General features: G+C 41.2%; 1 protein-coding gene across 4 annotated transcripts in view; it reads right to left on the minus strand.

The window, feature by feature from the left end:
* LOC106565001 (spectrin beta chain, non-erythrocytic 1) overlaps positions 1 to 18705 on the minus strand; it is a 103325-nt gene that overhangs the window by 61348 nt on the left and 23272 nt on the right. For 2 of the 4 annotated variants that reach the window (XM_045691321.2, XM_045691322.2), the window contains one exon: positions 17063 to 17271. In XM_045691321.2, coding sequence (XP_045547277.2) covers positions 17063 to 17213 — 151 coding nt within the window. In that variant the 5' untranslated portion in view covers positions 17214 to 17271. Of the gene's footprint in view, positions 1 to 7410; positions 8088 to 17062; positions 17272 to 18705 lie in introns of those variants that run through there. The other 2 variants (XM_045691324.2, XM_045691323.2) reach the window with 2 other exon arrangements.

An 18705-nucleotide genomic window follows, 5' to 3' on the forward strand; every position in this document is an offset into this window, starting at 1 on the left:
TGGTGAATAACTCACCACAGGTTAATGAGAATGGTGTGCTTGAAAGGATGCACATAACTGCAATGTTGGGTTGTATTGTATACTCTGAGCACAGCCCTATCCAGAAATCTGTTCACAGAACCGCTTGTTGCAATTTCGATGAGGCTCTCTTGTTCAGATGTCAGTAAGTGGACTGGAGACAGGGCATGAAAGGGATAATGAATCCAGTTGTTTGTGTTGTCCGTTTCGGGAAAGTACCTGCGTAATTGAGCACCTGAGTAATTGAGCACCTGAGTGTCCGTAAGCTTGAGTTCATTTGCGCACACAAAAATCATACAATGATGGAAAGACCTGTGTGTTGTCCTTGTTAATGCAGACAGAGAAAAGCTCCAACTTCTTAATCATAGCTTCAATTTTGTCCCGCACACTGAATTTTGTTGCTGAGAGTCCCTGTAATCCTAGATTCAGATCATTCAGGAGAGAAAAAACATCACCCAGATAGGCCAGTCATGTGAGAAACTCATCATCATGCAAGCGGTCAGACAAGTGAAAATTATGGTCAGAAAAGAAAACTTTAAGCCCATCTCTCAATTCAAAAAAACGTGTCAATACTTTGCCCCTTGATAACCAGCGCACTTCTGTATGTTGTAAAAGCGTTACATGGTCGCTGCCCATATCATTGCATAATGCAGAAAATACAAGAAATTTCAGGGGCCTTGCTTTAACAAAGTTAATCATTTTCACTGTAGTGTCCAAAACGTCTTTCAAGCTGTCAGACATTCCCTTGGCTGCAAGAGCCTCTCGGTGGATGCTGCAGTGTACCAAAGTGGCGTCACATGTTACCACTCCACTATGTCTCCCTGTCATCCTTAATTGACCCTCCCATAAACGTAACGGATATATACCAGGAGCTGTGCCAGGCCTGCCACGTCTGTTGACTCATCTAGCTGTAACGCATAGAATCTACTGACTTGTAGTCATTGTTTCAAAACATCTCCTGCCATGTCACTGATGCGTTGTGAAACAGTGATGTTTGATGAAGCATTTGTCTGTATAGTATTTTTGTCCTTTTCCCCCAGCATTGTCCCAGCCATATCCGCGGCAGCAGGAAAAATTAAGTCCTCAACAATAGTATGGAGCTTGCCTGTCCTAGCCACTCGGTAGCTCACCATATAAGACGCTTCTAGCCCCTTCTTATTAATGGTATCTGTTGCTTTTATACACGTCTTACTACTCGAAAGTCGTCTTAATTCTCGCTCAAACTCCCATGGCTTATTTTTCAAATTGGCATGTTTCATTTCTAAATGTCTGCGCAAGAGTGAAGGTTTCCCGCGAGATCGTAGCGGTTAATGTGATTGGATGTTAATTATTTGACTAGGCTACCTGTATTTGACATTGTGTTGTTATTTCGCTGAACACTAGAAGGTTTAATTTTATTTTTGGCAGTGAAACCAGGCTACTCAGGCGAGTAAAAAACATCACCCAAATGTATAGCCACGTTGGAAAATGTAAATGGACTGTGAATCACATTATTATTTGGCGTACCCCCGACGGCATTGCTCGTATCCCTGGGGGTATGCGCACCCCAGTTTGGGAATAGCTGCAATAGAGGAAGTTGAATTCAATCAATACTACTAATACTTTTTGGGGGGTTAGGTCACTGATTGAGTACCACCAATTGAGATTCTTAGTTTGTGCTATAAAATGGCTTTGTTGGTATAGAGGTTTTAGTATCAATCTTTATAGTACATAGCTAGGTTTCCATCCAATTATCAACATATTTTTAATGTGAATATTCTCAAATCTGCATAAAGAAAATATACATATTTTCCCACCAGTGTGTGTTTCCGGAAAACATAGTTTTTTTTGCTAGAAATCAGTGCGTGCTGATCTAAAGCTCAATGTGATTCCATCACATTTTCAACTCTACCGATATTTTTGTCACAAAATAGCAGATGTGCCTACTCTGGTCTTGGCACGCACGCTCTAGCCAACAGCTCGCATATACAGTGCGGGTCGGCTAGCCTACATGATGAGATAATTATGGATAAGAGTGAAAATATTTGTATTTGTCAAACGGCAGTCAAGCATCGATCATCATGTCACCAAAACAAGAACCTCGACATTCATTGGAAAGGGGCATTAAGATCACTGTGCACTTTCACCACCCCAATCCGGCCTGTCGTGACATTTTTTTTTTCAGACATGTACTTTACTAGCATAAAAAGGTTGGATGGCAACCTGGTTAGTGTCACAAAAAAATCATGCAAAAAGGTAATTGCATTGGAAGGTACATTCATTGCACTTCGTTACATACAGTAGTACTACCCCTATTTGACCCTGTTCTAATCCAAATTTCATCTGTATGAGCTCATGGAATACACCTGGTTTCGAAATGCAACGGTCCTGTAACAGTTCCTGTGTCTTTCTGTGACTGCTAATTCACTCCTTTATTAAAGTATAGATATTATATGGGTCATTCCACAAAATGAGTGCCTTTTGCGTCCTTTTGATATTTTAAGTAGAAGTTGTGCACAAATATTGAATTGTAAAAGTCTGTTATATTAATTGAAGTTCCCTTTAAAATGGACCACATGGAAAATTCAATACATCTGATTTTTTATATGAATTAAGACTTGCTGTTAGTAATTCATTATATACACAAAAAAACCTGTCCCTCTTTTTAAGGTCAACTGAGGGAAATGGTTCTAATTTCATACAGGAGTAATAAAGGCCTAGTGCACTAATTTCGCGGGAATGTATTTTTCTTCATTTGTATTTTATTTTTTATATATATATTTTTTTATTGTGATTTATCAGGAGGTGCCAGCACCCTCAGCACCTCTACTTCCCGCAGCTATGCAAATGGCACCTAATTGGTGCAACAACCCATATATTCAAGTATATTAATTAATTTCTTACTCTTGCACTGATTAATAGTGTCCTTTAGTCATAATTGTGTTGGCTATCACTCTCTTCCAGAGAAAATCCTTCCAAGTCGTAGCATTGCTTTGTGACCTTGACCCACAGCTCTATTGTCTTTGGAGTTCAGGAACAAAGAAGTAAATCCAACCTTCTGGGATATGAGCAGTCTGGTCATCACGACTGACACAAAATAGAAACTATTGATTTATTGATGCATCTTGTATCTCTATCCTGGGGGCTAACTCCGGTTCCCAAAAGCAAATCTCTCATCTTATCTCAACAGAGATACACATTCATTCAAATTCCAGTTTGGTTTCTTTTCTCTCTCTTTTTCCCTCTCTCTAGGTTTCGGCAGGAAAGGGAGATCTTGATTAGGGCACTACTCGGGAATTGCAGAGTTCAAGGCAATTTGGATTACTACCCCACCCTTAGCTGGCAGGAAATACTGAACGTGGTGAAAGATTCCATTTTGTAACTGCACCTCTAAAGCACTGTTCATGTTCAGCGCTAGTTACCTATTGACAAGATTGACTCCTCTCATATTCTGCAGTCTGTATTTCAACCACTCTTGTGAGGGCAGTCTAATGATTGGCAGAGACTGAAAACAATCATTCAGAGGGACAACAATAACAACAGCCATTTTGTTTAGGCCTAGATATACATATTATATGATATAGCATTCATATATTGGCAAACTAACAGATGAACAGACTAGAAATCAACATCCAAGGACGAAAAACAGAAAACGAAGGTGGAAGACTGGACATCTTAGCGAAGCAGTACAAAGGTTGCTTCCTTCTTCCCTCACTGTTGAATCAACATCCTGTGGCCTGTGGCGGGTCAGAAGATTGAAATTCTTCTGACTTCCTGTGTGTTAGGGCTGGATTAGTGGATGATGTCACACTGCCATGTTTAGGAGTGACTAACCACTGGACAAAGGCGTTGTCAGATCAACATTCAACATTTGATTGAGTTGTCAGACATGAAGTCAACTTCCTGTAAAACCTGAAATGCTATTGTTGATTGTTGTTTGAAAACTAGATCGAAATTAAACAAAAACAGTGCGCGTTAATGATGTTTTGCCAACTAACCAGCAATGTCGATCTAAAAACCTAATGCCAACAAAACACATGGGAACACTGGGAAAACATAAATACCAGGTAGCGTACTTGACAAGATGTCTCCATGTCATAAGGTGGATACAGCCCCTTTATTGATAGAAGGGTAAAAACAGATCACCAGTCAGATAAGTCAGGGTGTTATGGCAGATGGCCTGTTTGTTCTTTAACAAGGCCTCAGGTTATCACACAGGCAACTACCAACAGCTATATGTTTCAAATCAATGACTCAACATCAACATTTCGCTGGCAGTCAATGCCTGGCAAAAGGGAAAACAAAGCACTAAACAGGACATGGCTTTGTGTCCATTTACACCCAGTAAAAACATTCACTCCATTTCGATATCTCCCACTCTTGTAGGTCTTTGAATTCTCTGACATGTTTTATCAGGGCTTACTTTATAGTAAAGACGTGGTTGAAAACCTCAAGATCATACTTACTATTCTCAAAAGTCACGATAGCACTATATTTTACAGTAGTTTCCACTAATATTTACCTGCTATTAACTAGGATGAAGGCCAGAATTCAATCCGATCACGCTTTGTCGACAATGCATCTTTAAAGGTAATTTCCGATTTAGCCGACATATGCAGCGTTTACTGTGAATGCGTCGCGAAAGCGGGAACATTGCCTTTAAAAGCTGCATTACTGACCAAGCACGATTGGATTTAATCCCAGCCTAGGTAAATGGTATTCTCTGGTATTCTCTGGCTTACTTATCAACAACTGAGGGCATAACAAAAGCTAACCTTGAATGCTATATTTCAGGGTATCAGGCAAATGGGGTGTCAAGTTCAAATAGTCAGTCAGTGTAGCTTAATAGAGTAAATCAAACTTGTAAAGGCCAGAACTACACTCTTTTTAACACTCAAGTTTGCCCCCTTTCCCACCCCAGCCCATTCAAAGACTTCTTCAGTTCCATGGCTTTCTGTTGCCTTCTTTTTTTGTCTCTCCATAAAATATTTTCTTGCCAGCAGTAGAACAGACGGTCATTTAAAGGCCGACTGGGGTGGAAGCCAGGTTGGCAGGGCCCTGTTTGCAGACAAAAGTAGTACTTCAGCACTCAAGTCTGTGTGGTGGTAGTCCAGCTCATTGGTGTGGAGAAGTAGCTACAGTCTTGTACAGAAGCGACTGGAATGCATCTAATAACTTTTTTACACTATCGTGCCGACCCAATCAATACAATGTTAGATCGAATATTGTCTTTTCACACTGTCCTTTCTAGCACGGCTAAAGCAACTATGGTGGATGTGTAACCAAGCCAGCTCAAGCTTGTCAAAGCAAATGATTGACCTAAAAACCCCACTTCAAGGACCCAGATTAAGCTTACTCCTGGATGAAAAGGATCAATGGAAAATCTCCATTATAAAAGTGCTTTTAAGTACAGAAATAAGCTTCATCTGGCTGAGAGAAACCAGTCTTAAAATGTATTAGATAAAACAGAAAAATACATGAGACCTGACAATGCACTTTCAATTTCCTTTTGGTTGATACAGCCACAGGACGGACAGCTGTACAAAATTATTTGCTCAATGTTTTCACAGTTCATGTCTGTTTATTAAGTCACTAGCACAATGACACCACGCGGTTATGCTGAAAATATAACACATTTACGAACTATGAACCAAAGAGCTCTGCCTAAAATCAGGTCATGCGATAGACTAGCGTCCTGTCCAGGGGGTGTACTTGTTCATCAAGCTGTCTCACGCTACAGAAACAGGAGATAGGCTCCTGTCCTATGAGCAGTTCTGGCTCGAACAAGGTTACTACTTACTCTTGCTAAAATCAAGGGTCATAGTGATACAACCAATGGTAATCCTACTCCCCTTACAGTAAGTCTGACATTTTCAGTTGAACGTTACTGTTCCTAGATCCTGTAGACTACACTTTGAGACCCTATCAACATTTGTTACAGTAGAAGTGTTGCACTAAAATGAGCATTATCAGCACACCAGGTCAATCCATAAATTCTGTAATATCTTCACTCAATTTAAAAATATATATATTATGAAGCATGCTGGCACTACATGACAAAAGAATAGTAATCAATAAATTTGACTCTGATGTTTTATCAATTCAGTCATCTATAATTGAGTAAAGCCAATAGACCAGAGGGTGAAAGTTCAACTCTATCTCTCTGTCTTCCTTTTCATTCCATCTGCTTTACAACATTGGACAAGGTTTCGGCAGTTAGTAAACTCTACACAAAGCTACATATTAACAAACGGCACATATTCATCCAGTCGTATCCACATAGTTGTTGTGGCCAGTTTATACCATTCAAATGAGAAAAACTGGACAAATTCTGACCATTGCTGTAAAAGTAATGATCTATTAATGAAAAGGGGACTTACATATAAAATATATAGAAGAGAGACATTCAACAACACAATAGTGCATTCAGACACAATTACTCATAGAGAGACTGAGTTAATGACTGATATTATCATGTGGCAAAGACCACATTCTCTTTGGGATGAGAGAAACCCCAACAAAGATGTCAACAAAAGTAATCTACATGTCAACAAGGACAGCAGGACTATAAAACAATGTTACTATGATAATGGTTACATTACCATGTTCATTTCTCCTTTTTTTCTATTGCAGTCTAGCCTGGGGTTCATCATAATGAAAATATGAAAATGAATGTCAAAAATGTATTTAGAAAATAAGTAATTTTGTAGTAAATGTACTAAACAATAGTAAACAATATCACACAATATAACACAATGACATACTGTACAACTAATAGTGATGCTATATAACATATAGTAAGCCTATATCCCTGTTTAGTAAAACATTTAAAATACATTTTTTTTAAACACACACAAGGCTCCTATACTAACTCTGTAAAAACATATTGTTAAGCGCTATAATTTCCTAGAATTTGACTCCTTTAAAGTGTATTTGCATGGGATGGCTTGACAAAACAACCACATCCACCTTCCCTGTCCCCTCTCATGCTATTGTTGTCCTGACTACCCACTAAGAACTAGCACGCGTGCCATTTAGATAGCATCGTGGATTGTGTGTTTGTAGACAGACTGCCTCCTTCGAAAACTAGCTATTTAGTATTTCATTATCAACACTAAATTCCTCATCCTTATGCCAGATCATAGTGCTGCCATACTAAACGTGTCATATCCACCACTAACAGTCTTCTATGATTAAGACACCCAATTTGTTTTATTTTCTAAGAAGTAAAAGAACAACAACGAAATATAATGCTCTTCATCCAACTAACATTACCCTGATAAAGAACTGCCAAATTCAACACAGAGGATCCAGAATTCTCTTTCTAGACCTCGCCGTCTATCTGCTGACAGAGCATATAGCATAGCAACACCTATAAACAAAAGGAGCCCACAGTCTCCATCATTCACTTACCTTGAAGCTGTTTAAAGCGCCCTTCTAACATGTTGTAGTTGAAAGCCACCTGAGCAGGGTAACCAGAGTCCGGGTCGGTGTATTGTACATCTTGCCCACCCAACTCCCAGTCCACTTCCATAGTTCCAAACTAAAACTGGGACCCGCTGAAAGAAAATACCCCCTCAGAAAAAAACACAAGCACAGCAAGGCGAAAAACGGAGGGAAGTTGAGAAGGGATCCAATGGGCTCTTTTAGCCTCCTACCGCCAACCTTGCTACACCACAAGCTCCAAAAAAAGAATCCAGGAAAGGTAAGGTAAGGAAAGGAGGGAGTATTCTCAAGGACGAGACTCTTCCCAGAGCAGCCACTGAAGGAACAGGCGTGGAGAAGCAGGATCTGTGTCAGATATGGGGCACAACATGCTTCTTCTTCTCTCTTGATTGTTCTGTCTTCCCTCTCAACCCATTCAAAAGCAGCCTCCACCCCACCCCCTCTCACGCCCCCCTCCCTCTGGTTGTGAGCTGCTCACCCATTCAGGAGTACAGACTTTTTAAAGAGTGGTATTGCCCCCCCAAAAAATCACTGCACCTCATCCTCAACTGGCAGACAGTTAAGGAAGGAGAAGGAATAGGTGTCCAATAAAAAAAAGAGAATGAAAGGGTTTTTCTTAAATTCTGCACACCTTCCATAAGTCTGGGAGGAGGAAGGGACGGGTTTAAAGAGGGGAGGGGAACAGGAGTTTGTAATTTCGTCAGTGGCTAGCCACTGCCTGAGAGCTCAGTGATGATGTCACCGCCTCATTTCCATGATGGCCCCAGCAGTGGGGAGAAAAAGGAAGGAGGTTGGGCCGTACCAAGCCTGAAGAGAGGAGGGGCTAGAGGGAAGCTAGCCAGGATATAACCCCCCCATTTCCCAGCATTGTTGTTCAGTTAGAGACAGAGGAAAAATCTGGCCATTCCAGAAATGTATAAATGCTGGTTTTAAATTATGTGAGCGACCAACGTCCTGTCAAAAAAGTGACCCAACAAACTTCCTGTTTTAGAGGTGAATTGAAAGCCTCCCCCTCTTTCTTCCTAATGGATGAATAGTCCGCATATTGGCTCGTGAATGGTTGCTTCCCAAACAAAGGAGGAGCACACTCAACCAGTTTCCACTATGCAGAACATCACAAAGCAAAAATGATTCTGATTACAAATCAAACATAAATGGTCAAGGTACCTCTGCGAACATTGCCAGGGCAAGGATAGACAAATTTCTCTCTAAGCAGAGACACCTTCTATAACAGTTAGTGTTTGATTCTTTGAGGCTATGAAAGTAGGAGCTTAGGAAAGCAACAGATAAGAGTTGGGTTAGGACTAAAGATGGTACTGTATCATTTGAAGATTAATCTATTTGTCTATCAAATAATAAAATTACTCATAAATCATAAAGTCCAGAAGAGGTGGTCTTCACAGATAGATCCCTTAAACAATGTAAACTATGCTTGGGTCCTATTATTGCTCATACAATTTCTATTTGCCACAAAACTGATAAACAACGTAACTGGGAATCAAAATGGCATGCCCATACACAAAAATAAATCACAATAAGGGAGGCCTTTGCATCTCCCCAATGGTCCAAATGTGGAATCCGTACCCTTTCTGATAATATGGACAGTAATGGTTTTTGAACATTCCAAGATTTGAAAGACATATACACATTACCAGGCAACTCCTTTTTTCTATAGGTCTATTTACAACTTAAGTCACCTATGCTGGCCTATGGTATCCCTCGGGAAACCCAACTACTGAACCATCCAATGTTGGGATTTATAAAGAAATTATCTGGGCTCCCAAAATAACTGATCTCTATAATATACACTGAGTGTCACAACGTCTACTGAATGTGGCGCCTCTCCCCGTTCGGGCGGCGCTCGGCGGTCGTCGTCGCCGGCCTACTAGCTGCCACCAATCTCCTTTTCTTTTTCATTTGGTGTTGTCTGTTTTATGTTGGCACCTGTTTTGTGTTAGTTCATTAGTGGGGGTATTTAGTCTGTCTGTTTTTGGTTTGGGTTTGTGCGGGATTATTTTCTGTCATCTTATTGTAGGTTGGGGATTTGATTTTCCTCTGCCGTTCTGTGTTTAGGCATTAGGGTTTGCTGGGCTGCATCCCGACTCATTTAGGGTTCTTACCTGTCGCTTGAGTTTTGTACCCTGCCTTGTTTTACGGCACTTTTGGACTTTGTTCATTAAATGTGTTTTTCACGTACCTTAGTCTCCTGCGCCTGACTTCACCCCTCCTGCATGTTAGAGTCGCTGGGACACTGAGTATACAAAACATTAGGAACACCTGCTCTTTCAACGACATTAGACTGACCAGGTGAATCCAGGTTAAAGCCATGGTCCTTTATAGATGTAATTTGTTAAATCCACTTCAAATCACTGTAGATGAAGGGGAGGAGACAGGTTAAAGAAGGATTTTTAAGCCTCGAGACAATTGAGACATGGATTGTGCATGTGTGCCATTCAGAGGGCAAATGGTCATGACAAAATATACTGTTCAAAAAAATAAAGGGAACACTTAAACAACACATCCTAGATCTGAATGAAAGAAATTATCTTATTAAATATTTTTTTCTTTACACAGTTGAATGTGCTGACAACAAAATCACACAAAAAGAATCAATGGAAATCCAATTTATCAACCCATGGAGGTCTGGATTTGGAGTCCCACTCAAAATTAAAGTGGAAAACCACACTACAGGCTGATCCAACTTTGATGTAATGTCCTTAAAACAAGTAAAAATGAGGCTCAGTAGTGTGTGTGGCCTCCGCGTGCCTGTATGACCTCCCTACAACGCCTGGGCATGCTCCTGATGAGGTGGCGGATGGTCTCCTGAGGGATCTCCTCCCAGACCTGGACTAAAGCATCCGCCAACTCCTGGACAGTCTGTGGTGCAACGTGGCGTTGGTGGATGGAGCGAGACATGATGTCCCAGATGTGCTCAATTGGATTCAGGTCTGGGAAACGGGCGGGCCAGTCCATAGCATCAATGCCTTCCTCTTGCAGGAACTGCTGACACACTCCAGCCACATGAGGTCTAGCATTGCCTTGCATTAGGAGGAACCCAGGGCCAACCGCACCAGAATATGGTCTCACAAGGGGTCTGAGGATCTCATCTCGGTACCTAATGGCAGTCAGGCTACCTCTGGCGAGCACATGGAGGGCTGTGCGGCCCCCCCAAAGAAATGCCACCCCACACCATGACTCACCCACCGCCAAACCGGTCATGCTGGAGGATGTTGCAGGCAGCAGAACGTTCTCCACGGCGTCTCCAGACTCTGTCACGTCTGTCACGTGCTCAGTGTGAACCTGCTTTCATCTGTGAAGAGCACAGGGCGCCAGTGGTGAATTTGCCAATCTTGGTGTTCTCTGGCAAATGCCAAACGTCCTGCACGGTGTTGGGCTGTAAGCACAACCCCCACCTGTGGACGTCGGGCCCTCTTACCACCCTCATGGAGTCTGTTTCTGACCATTTGAGCAGACACATGCACATTTGTGGCCTGCTGGAGGTCATTTTGCAGGGCTCTGGCAGTGCTTCTCCTGCTCCTCCTTGCACAAAGGCAGAGGTAGCGGTCCTGCTGCTGGGTTGTTGCCCTCCTACGGCCTCCTCCACGTCTCCTGATGTACTGGCCTGTCTCCTGGTAGCGCCTCCATGCTCTGGACACTACGCTGACAGACACAGCAAACCTTCTTGCCACAGCTCGCATTGATGTGCCATCCTGGATGAGCTGCACTACCTGAGCCACTTGTGTGGGTTGTGGACTCCGTCTCATGCTACCACTAGAGTGAAAGCACCGCCAGCATTCAAAAGTGACCAAAACATCAGCCAGGAAGCATAGGAACTGAGAAGTGGTCTGTGGTCCCCACCTGCAGAACCACTCCTTTATTGGGGGTGTCTTGCTAATTGCCTATAATTTCCACCTGTTGTCTATTCCATTTGCACAACAGCATGTGAAATGTATTGTCAATCAGTGTTGCTTCCTAAGTGGACAGTTTGATTTCACAGAAGTGTGATTGACTTGGAGTTACATTGTGTTGTTTAAGTGTTCCCTTTATTTTTTTGAGCAGTGTATATAAGTGCCTTTGAATGGGGTATGGTAGTAGATGCCAGGCACACCAGTTTCTGTCAAGAACTGCAACGCTGCTGGGTTTGTCACGCTCAACTGTTGCCCGTGAGTATCAAGAATGGTTCACCACCCAAAGGACATCCAGCCAACTTGACACAACTGTGGGAAGCATTGGACTCAACATGGGCCACCATCCCTGTGGAACACTTTCGACACCTTGTAGAGTCGATTCCCCGACGAATTGAGGCTGTTCCGAGGGCAAAAGAGGGGGAGGGTGCAACTCAATATTAGGAAGGTGTTCCTAATGTTTAGTATACTCAGTGTATAAACAACTTTTGGAAAGTTCATATTCTGAGCTAGTCATTAAAAAAGTGTGGTCCACAGATATATGTGAATCTGTACAACCCTTTAACTGAAACAGAATATGGAACTTGGCATCCCGTGATCCGAACCATCAATTTATACTATACATTTAAGTTTGTTCACAGACTGTATTTAACACCAAGGAAAGGTTTTACGTTGGATGGAGACATGTTGGATTGGTGGGGTTGGGGGATGGGATGGGAGGTTGGGGGTGGAGGCTCACTTCTTTTTGTTTATTTTCCTTTACATACAACATTACCTTTTAACTCTGTAATATGATCATAATGATCAATACTTAGTATTTATGTATATTTTTTAATGTTTTATTTTTATTTTTGAGTGGCAGCCCACAGGTTAATATGATGTGAACTGAATACGAAATGACATAAAACCTTATGTTGTACCTGTACCCCACACCCCCAATAATAAACATTTTTATAAAAAAAGCTGGTCACACAAAAAAAAAATCATTAGTAAAGTCCAGATAATCCTAGTAAATACAACCAAATTAAATCCATACCATACAAGACTAGGCTCTGACAAAATGTTTTCCACAATGATTCCCCCTTGGATTTAGCCACTGACTCAACCATGTAGCCTTATATTCATGGCAGTCTCAGGAGTTCTCTGCCGCAGAGTATTTTTGCTACATAGCAGCACCATCAACAATACCCCATTTGTCCTCCTGTTCATGAGAAAGCCTTGTGGCAAAGGAGGAGGCCACAGATATGCTGCCTTATATCTACTCCTCATGATGTTATGAATTCATGCTCATCTCAGTACCACGAGTCTTGCAAATCGAATCATTACGACAATGGACACAGGGAATGAGAAAAGACCAGAAAGGACACCGTCTGTCTGTCTTTCTGCTGTCTGCCTGTCTGTCTGTCTTTCTGCTGTCTGCCTGTCCGTCTGTCTGCCCAACCTTAGATGTAGATCCTTAGATGTAGATCCCAGTAGTTCATGTGCTTGGGCAGTTTTATTGAGGAACACTATAATTCCCATAATATAAATTAGATTATTATGTGTTAAATAATATTACATTTGTTGTGTCACAATAAAGCATAAGGGAGTGGTAAAAAAAAATATTTGAACAAATATACAATGGGTAAAAACACATGATGAATATGCATTCCTAGTTGTACAGAGCCCCCAAAAAATGTGTGAACTGTAAATGGAACAAACGAGACATTAAAGACTTCCTTGGTTTGGTCACAAGGTATCCACAAGGCCATAGCCTGCCTAAGGGCTATTCTTCCATAACCTCTTGATACACGCCTTTTCATCTAGACTTGTAACGCATGGTTTTAAATCAGATTCTTAGTCAAGAAAAATACACACGTCCTTCCACATGACTCACCTCATAGGAATGTCTATGAAACAGAGAAAGGAAATAGGGTGGTGACATAGGGTTGTCGGTTTCTGGGTGGGTTTGTGTGATGGTCAACCTCTGTGATAATCAGACAAATTGAAAATACCAAACACTTGAGAGTGAAATCTCTTTAAAATGTCAAATTGAGTTGTTCATAAAAATGACAGTCATCCATTCCTTTTCTTTGTGGCAAAGTTAATGTAGATATGCTTTTATTTTAGTTGGATGTGAAACAATAGGGCATTCACTGAGCTCATGAAGTAGCCTCTTCTCAAAAGTTTCACATGATGCTACAAAGAATGAGGTCAGAACAATTCATGGAGAATGGCCAAGCCCACAGATTTGCAGTGAGTGGAAAATGTATGCACCAAAATAAACCTTGCTTTGCTGACTTACCTTGAAATAGCAGATCTGTATGCAGGTCTCCTATCTTAATTTGATCACTCTGTTGTCGCAGAGAAGCAGGGTCAAATTAAGATTGTGTGTGTGTGTGTGTGTGTGTGTGTGTGTGTGTGTGTGTGTGTGTGTGTGTGTGTGTGTGTGTGTGTGTGTGTGTGTGTGTGTGTGTGTGTGTGTGTGTGTGTGTGTGTGTGTGTGAAGAGTAGCTGCTGCTTTCGCAACAGCTAATGGGAATCTTAACAAATGCCAAATACCAAATAATTTACCCACAATCCACTGCTTTACACTTCCCCATGTGTTCACATCAGTTATTCTGTCTAATCAATAATTAAAATAAAGACCCTCACTTAAGATGTGTACATTCCAATCTGGCTTCACAGTAATACTTTACATTAAGTTGCTCTTATACCTGTGTAGTAACCCTGCAATTACTACAGTCACAACATTGTTGTTACAAAATAATTGTGTAATATTTTAATACCTTAGTAATTGCATAGAAATGAAGTTGAGCAGTATTACAAAAAAAAAAACAGCTAAACTCATTACTATGTATTTAAAATGCAATTATTGAAGTCCATTGTAACAACACGTTAATCCAACGTTTATATTGGTGTAATTACAGTGTTACTGCACAAGTATAAGAGCAACTCAATGTAAAGTGTTACTGGCTCCACTAATCAAACAGGATGGAAAACTTGCCCAGCAAGCAGCGTGTATAACCGGCAATATCCCCTTCAGCGATGGCCTCTGACAAAATGACGGAGACCATTCATTTTTGGAAAGAAGCGGCTCACACTGAAGTTAGTAAGACGAGAAAAGCTTGTCAAACAGAGCGTGAAAAGGGTGGGACTTAAGTCGGGGAAAGCTACATTTTATGCAAATGTCCGGCGATGTGGTGGCGTGGTTGATCAATCGAAGCTCACTATAGCTTCTAGCCCCTACTGGATTGGCTGTTGATACCTAGCACTACCTAGCATGCTGTCGGCTTGCTAGAACCCAAATGGTAAGCCACTCTGGGAGAAGCTAGCGTTGCTAGGCGAAGCAATGCTTGCTTGTGGACATTGGTCATAAGAGGTGAGTTTGAAAGCTTACCAACTTACCAACAAAAGAACTTAAGTAAAAATACGTTAACGTACTACTTATGTCGTTTTAGACTCACTAAATATAAATGCATCATTCGTAAATGATGTCTTGAGTGTTGGAATGTAACCCTGACTATCCGTACATTTTAAAAACAAGAAACTGGTGCCATCTGCTTTGCTTACTATAAGGAATTTGAAATTAAATATACTTTTACTTTTGATACTTAATATTTTGGCAATTACATTTACTTTTGATACTTAAGTATATTTAGAACCAAATCATTTTAGACTTACTACTCAAGTAGTATTTTACTGGATGACTTTCACTTTTACATGAGTAACTTTCTATATTAAGGTGAATTTAGTACTTTTTCCACTACTGTTGAACGCCCTGAAATTGGAAGGTAGGAAGATCGATCCCCAGCCGAGTCATACCAAAGACTAACATTTTTTTTTAAATAATGATGCCTCTCTGCTTGGCACTTAGCATTATAGCTTTAAGGATTGGGGGTGAGGCCTTGCAACAGACTAGCGTCCTGTCCAGGGGGTATACTTTTAAATCAAGCTGTCTCACGCTACTGGACCAGGAGATATAGGCTCCTGCCCTATGTACTCTTCTGGCTCGGACAAGGCTTAGTTGTCCAAGGCTTACTTAGGGTTTAATAGCAGGGAACCGGGCTAGTGAGATTTCCTGAGATTTCCCACCCAAACCCATTCTTGTTTCCTGGGACAAACAATGTTGAGAACCCGTTAAATTATAATAAATATTTATGCCTTCTCAAGTCCCCAATAGAAAACATTCCTTAGGCTACTTGCATGGCTTCTGTACATTGAATTGCCTACTACGACATCTCGACGTAGTTACGGTAGACAATGTCCAATCTCAATCTCCCTCTCACATTCAAATCTCCACTAATGTGTGGCACTGGCAGAGGCTCAAATATAAACTGTTGCTAATCACAAAACGGCTGACACACTGTGACCACACAGTGACCACAAAAGCGCTCGAGGAAATAAACATCTTTCAGTTAAAGATAGGCTTAAACTTATGTAATTTTCACAAGACCTCATAATATTTTACCAGTCAGACAGCGCTTCATAGGCCTAAGCTACCTTAAAACTAAGCTACAATGATTCTCTACACTATATTAGCTTATTTTGTCACATAAACTGAAATCAGGCGAACTATTACAGTTTTAGCAACCAGGAAATGGCGGAGCGATTTCTGCATATTGCAACTTTAACAGAGTATGTTGGCTGCTCATGTGGCGTGTGGGCAGGGGTGGTTACAGAGTTACCAAGCCACTGGGAATGTAATGATGTCCCTCAGATGCAACACCGTTACTGTAAACATCAAGCGGGCCCTCTTCAATCAAATGGCTTGAATTCATATGCCGTTGACTTCATTCTCATTTTACAAAGTTTTATTGCAGAACAAAGTTTAATAGCAGAATGACCAGTTTTTGATTCAACCCAGGGCGCCTGGTTACTAGGTTGGATTTGAAGGGCCTCTAGTAGGTACGTGTTCATGTAGCCATTGAAGACACTCTTGACTGAAGCAAGTGGAGGTGGGGGAGAGGCGTATGCTCCGCTGGGCAGGAATGCAGGAAAACACAGTCATGTGATAAGCAGGATGCTCATCGGAATGCCAAGGGCTTTTTTTTTTTCGAGTTCTCAAAACAGCTTGCGGTCTCCGGCCAGCAAGAAGAGAAACCAAGGAACACTTTCTCATTTCTATTTTTGATCATTTTTTCTCTCTTGTCAAAACATTTTGCTCAATTGCAGGGTTGGCTGCTGGTTCTGCGCAGGCATTTACCTAATGAAACTCTCTCTGTTCCAGTAAGCCTACATGACCTTGCCATGGGGATTTTGTACCTAATCTCTCATTTAAAACAGCTCAATGATAGAAAGTCACAACCATTCTACTATTACCAAATGTCATGTCAATCCACCAACAATAATTGCACCAAATTATCATTTCTTATTTTCTCAGTTGAATTTCTCAACACACATTGATCTATATACAAATGAATGATGTGGTTGCCAGGCAGTTTCAAAGAGGTTTCTTCCCTATCTTCCTGTATCTGTCTGCCAACATCTACGTTGAGCGTTTGCTATGCCTGCCTGGAGTGCCAGGTGGGTGGGGTTTGCACTTTTGCCATAATTTTTATTGGTTTCATTGCATCAGGCAAGCACAGCTACACTATTTTGAATAGTATTTGAACCGAAGTCTAGGTGTACATCATAATACGACCATTGCTATTCTATGAGATTAAGTGAATGCAATGCCAACAACAGGGGTTATCCTTCTTGGCACTAACTCCTCTCCTCTCTGCCTCACTCACCTGCCAGGGCCTTGATGCGCGAGCGCTCAAACAGGCGAGCTGAGCTGTTCTCGTTGTCCCACTCCTCATCCCAGCGGTTGTTGACCGTGTCGCTGCTGCTGTACTGCTGCGTGATCTCCATGTGCTCATATTCCGCGGCTACTGTCGTCATCCTGACCTTTCACCTTTTCACCGATTATACTTCCTCATCAGTGGCTTCTGATGAAGCACTGCAATCACAGAGAGAGACATGTTCACATACATGCTACATTCAGTTAGGACAGCAGGGCTGTATTAGGTGTAGGGTGAAGTTGCCCCTAGATGCTGATTTGGGTCAGTTTAGCATTTTCCCCTTTATAATGGTTTGTGGTTGGGGGAGGGAAAGCTGATTCTAGTTCTGTACCTGGGGTAAACTTCACCGAGAGGTGGAATTACATATTGTAGATGGCGTTCCAAGTCGTCTTTATGTAGTCATGCTGTGCATCGCAGAAGATTGCTATATCATATTAATGTGGTTGTGAGATCTGATCATCTGTGCAGCACGACTGCAGAAAAGATGACCTGGAATGCAACCATTGTATAAGGCCAGAACTATGGGGATATTTTCAGTAAGATGTCAGCCTGATTTATCACGCTATACTCTCGGTTGGCTGCCTAAACATGGTTCATAGGTAAACAAAGAGAGTGATAGTACACAATGTCTATCTCTTGGTTTAATCACATTTTCCAAATATGTCAAGGATTTAAACCCAATTATAGATTTGTGAAAAGTGAGAAACTGAATGACAATGACATTTTGTCAAAGAAATTACATTATAGGGAAATGGAGACAACAGTGTTTCCCCACTCAAAGTGAATTAGCCAACAATGTTTTGCTGCTGCCTAAGGACAAACTAATCAAGACACACAGTGCCATCTTCTGGTAAAACCCAAGACTCACTTCTACCAGATTGTTTTCTATCAAATATACCACAATCATTCAGGGTAGCCCTTTCCTTCAGTCAATGACAAAAGCACCCTCTTTGACCTCATGGGTGGAATGATCTTTCATATTTTTTGTTATATTTCAGTCTTCTGTGACATATATATAGTTGATCGCAGCATTAGATTCAAAATGTAATTGTACTGGTTCACACACAGCGATAGGATGCCTAAAAACAATGGATTATATACTAATTAGCTATACACTGTAAAGTCAAAAATGCCATACGGTCCTGTGTGGCTCAGTTGGTAGAGCATGGTGTTTGCAACACCAGGGTTGTGGGTTCGATTCCCACGGGGGACCAGTACGGGTAGAAAAAAAAAATGAAATGTATGCATTCACTACTGTAAGTCCCTCTGGATAAGAGTGTCTGCTAAATGACGTAAAATATGATATTCCCATTTTTAAATATAGCTAATCTGAAAGTCCAGAGTGCTTTATTTGAAATAAATGTATTGATACCGGATGGTATCATGTTAGCCATCATTAATAGTGATAAGAGAAACTGCTGTTTGACAAAGCGAGTTATTGGTACACTACCGTTCAAATGTTTGGGGTCACTTGGAATTTTCCTTGTTTTTGAAAGAAAAGCACATTTTTTGTCCATTAAAATAATATCAAATTGATCAGAAATACAGTGTAGACATTGTTAATGTTGTAAATGGCTTTTGTAGCTGGAAAC

This window comes from Salmo salar, chromosome 12, assembly GCF_965601325.2.
Source record: "Salmo salar chromosome 12, fSalSal1, whole genome shotgun sequence".
NCBI classification, from domain to species: Eukaryota; Metazoa; Chordata; class Actinopteri; order Salmoniformes; family Salmonidae; genus Salmo; species Salmo salar.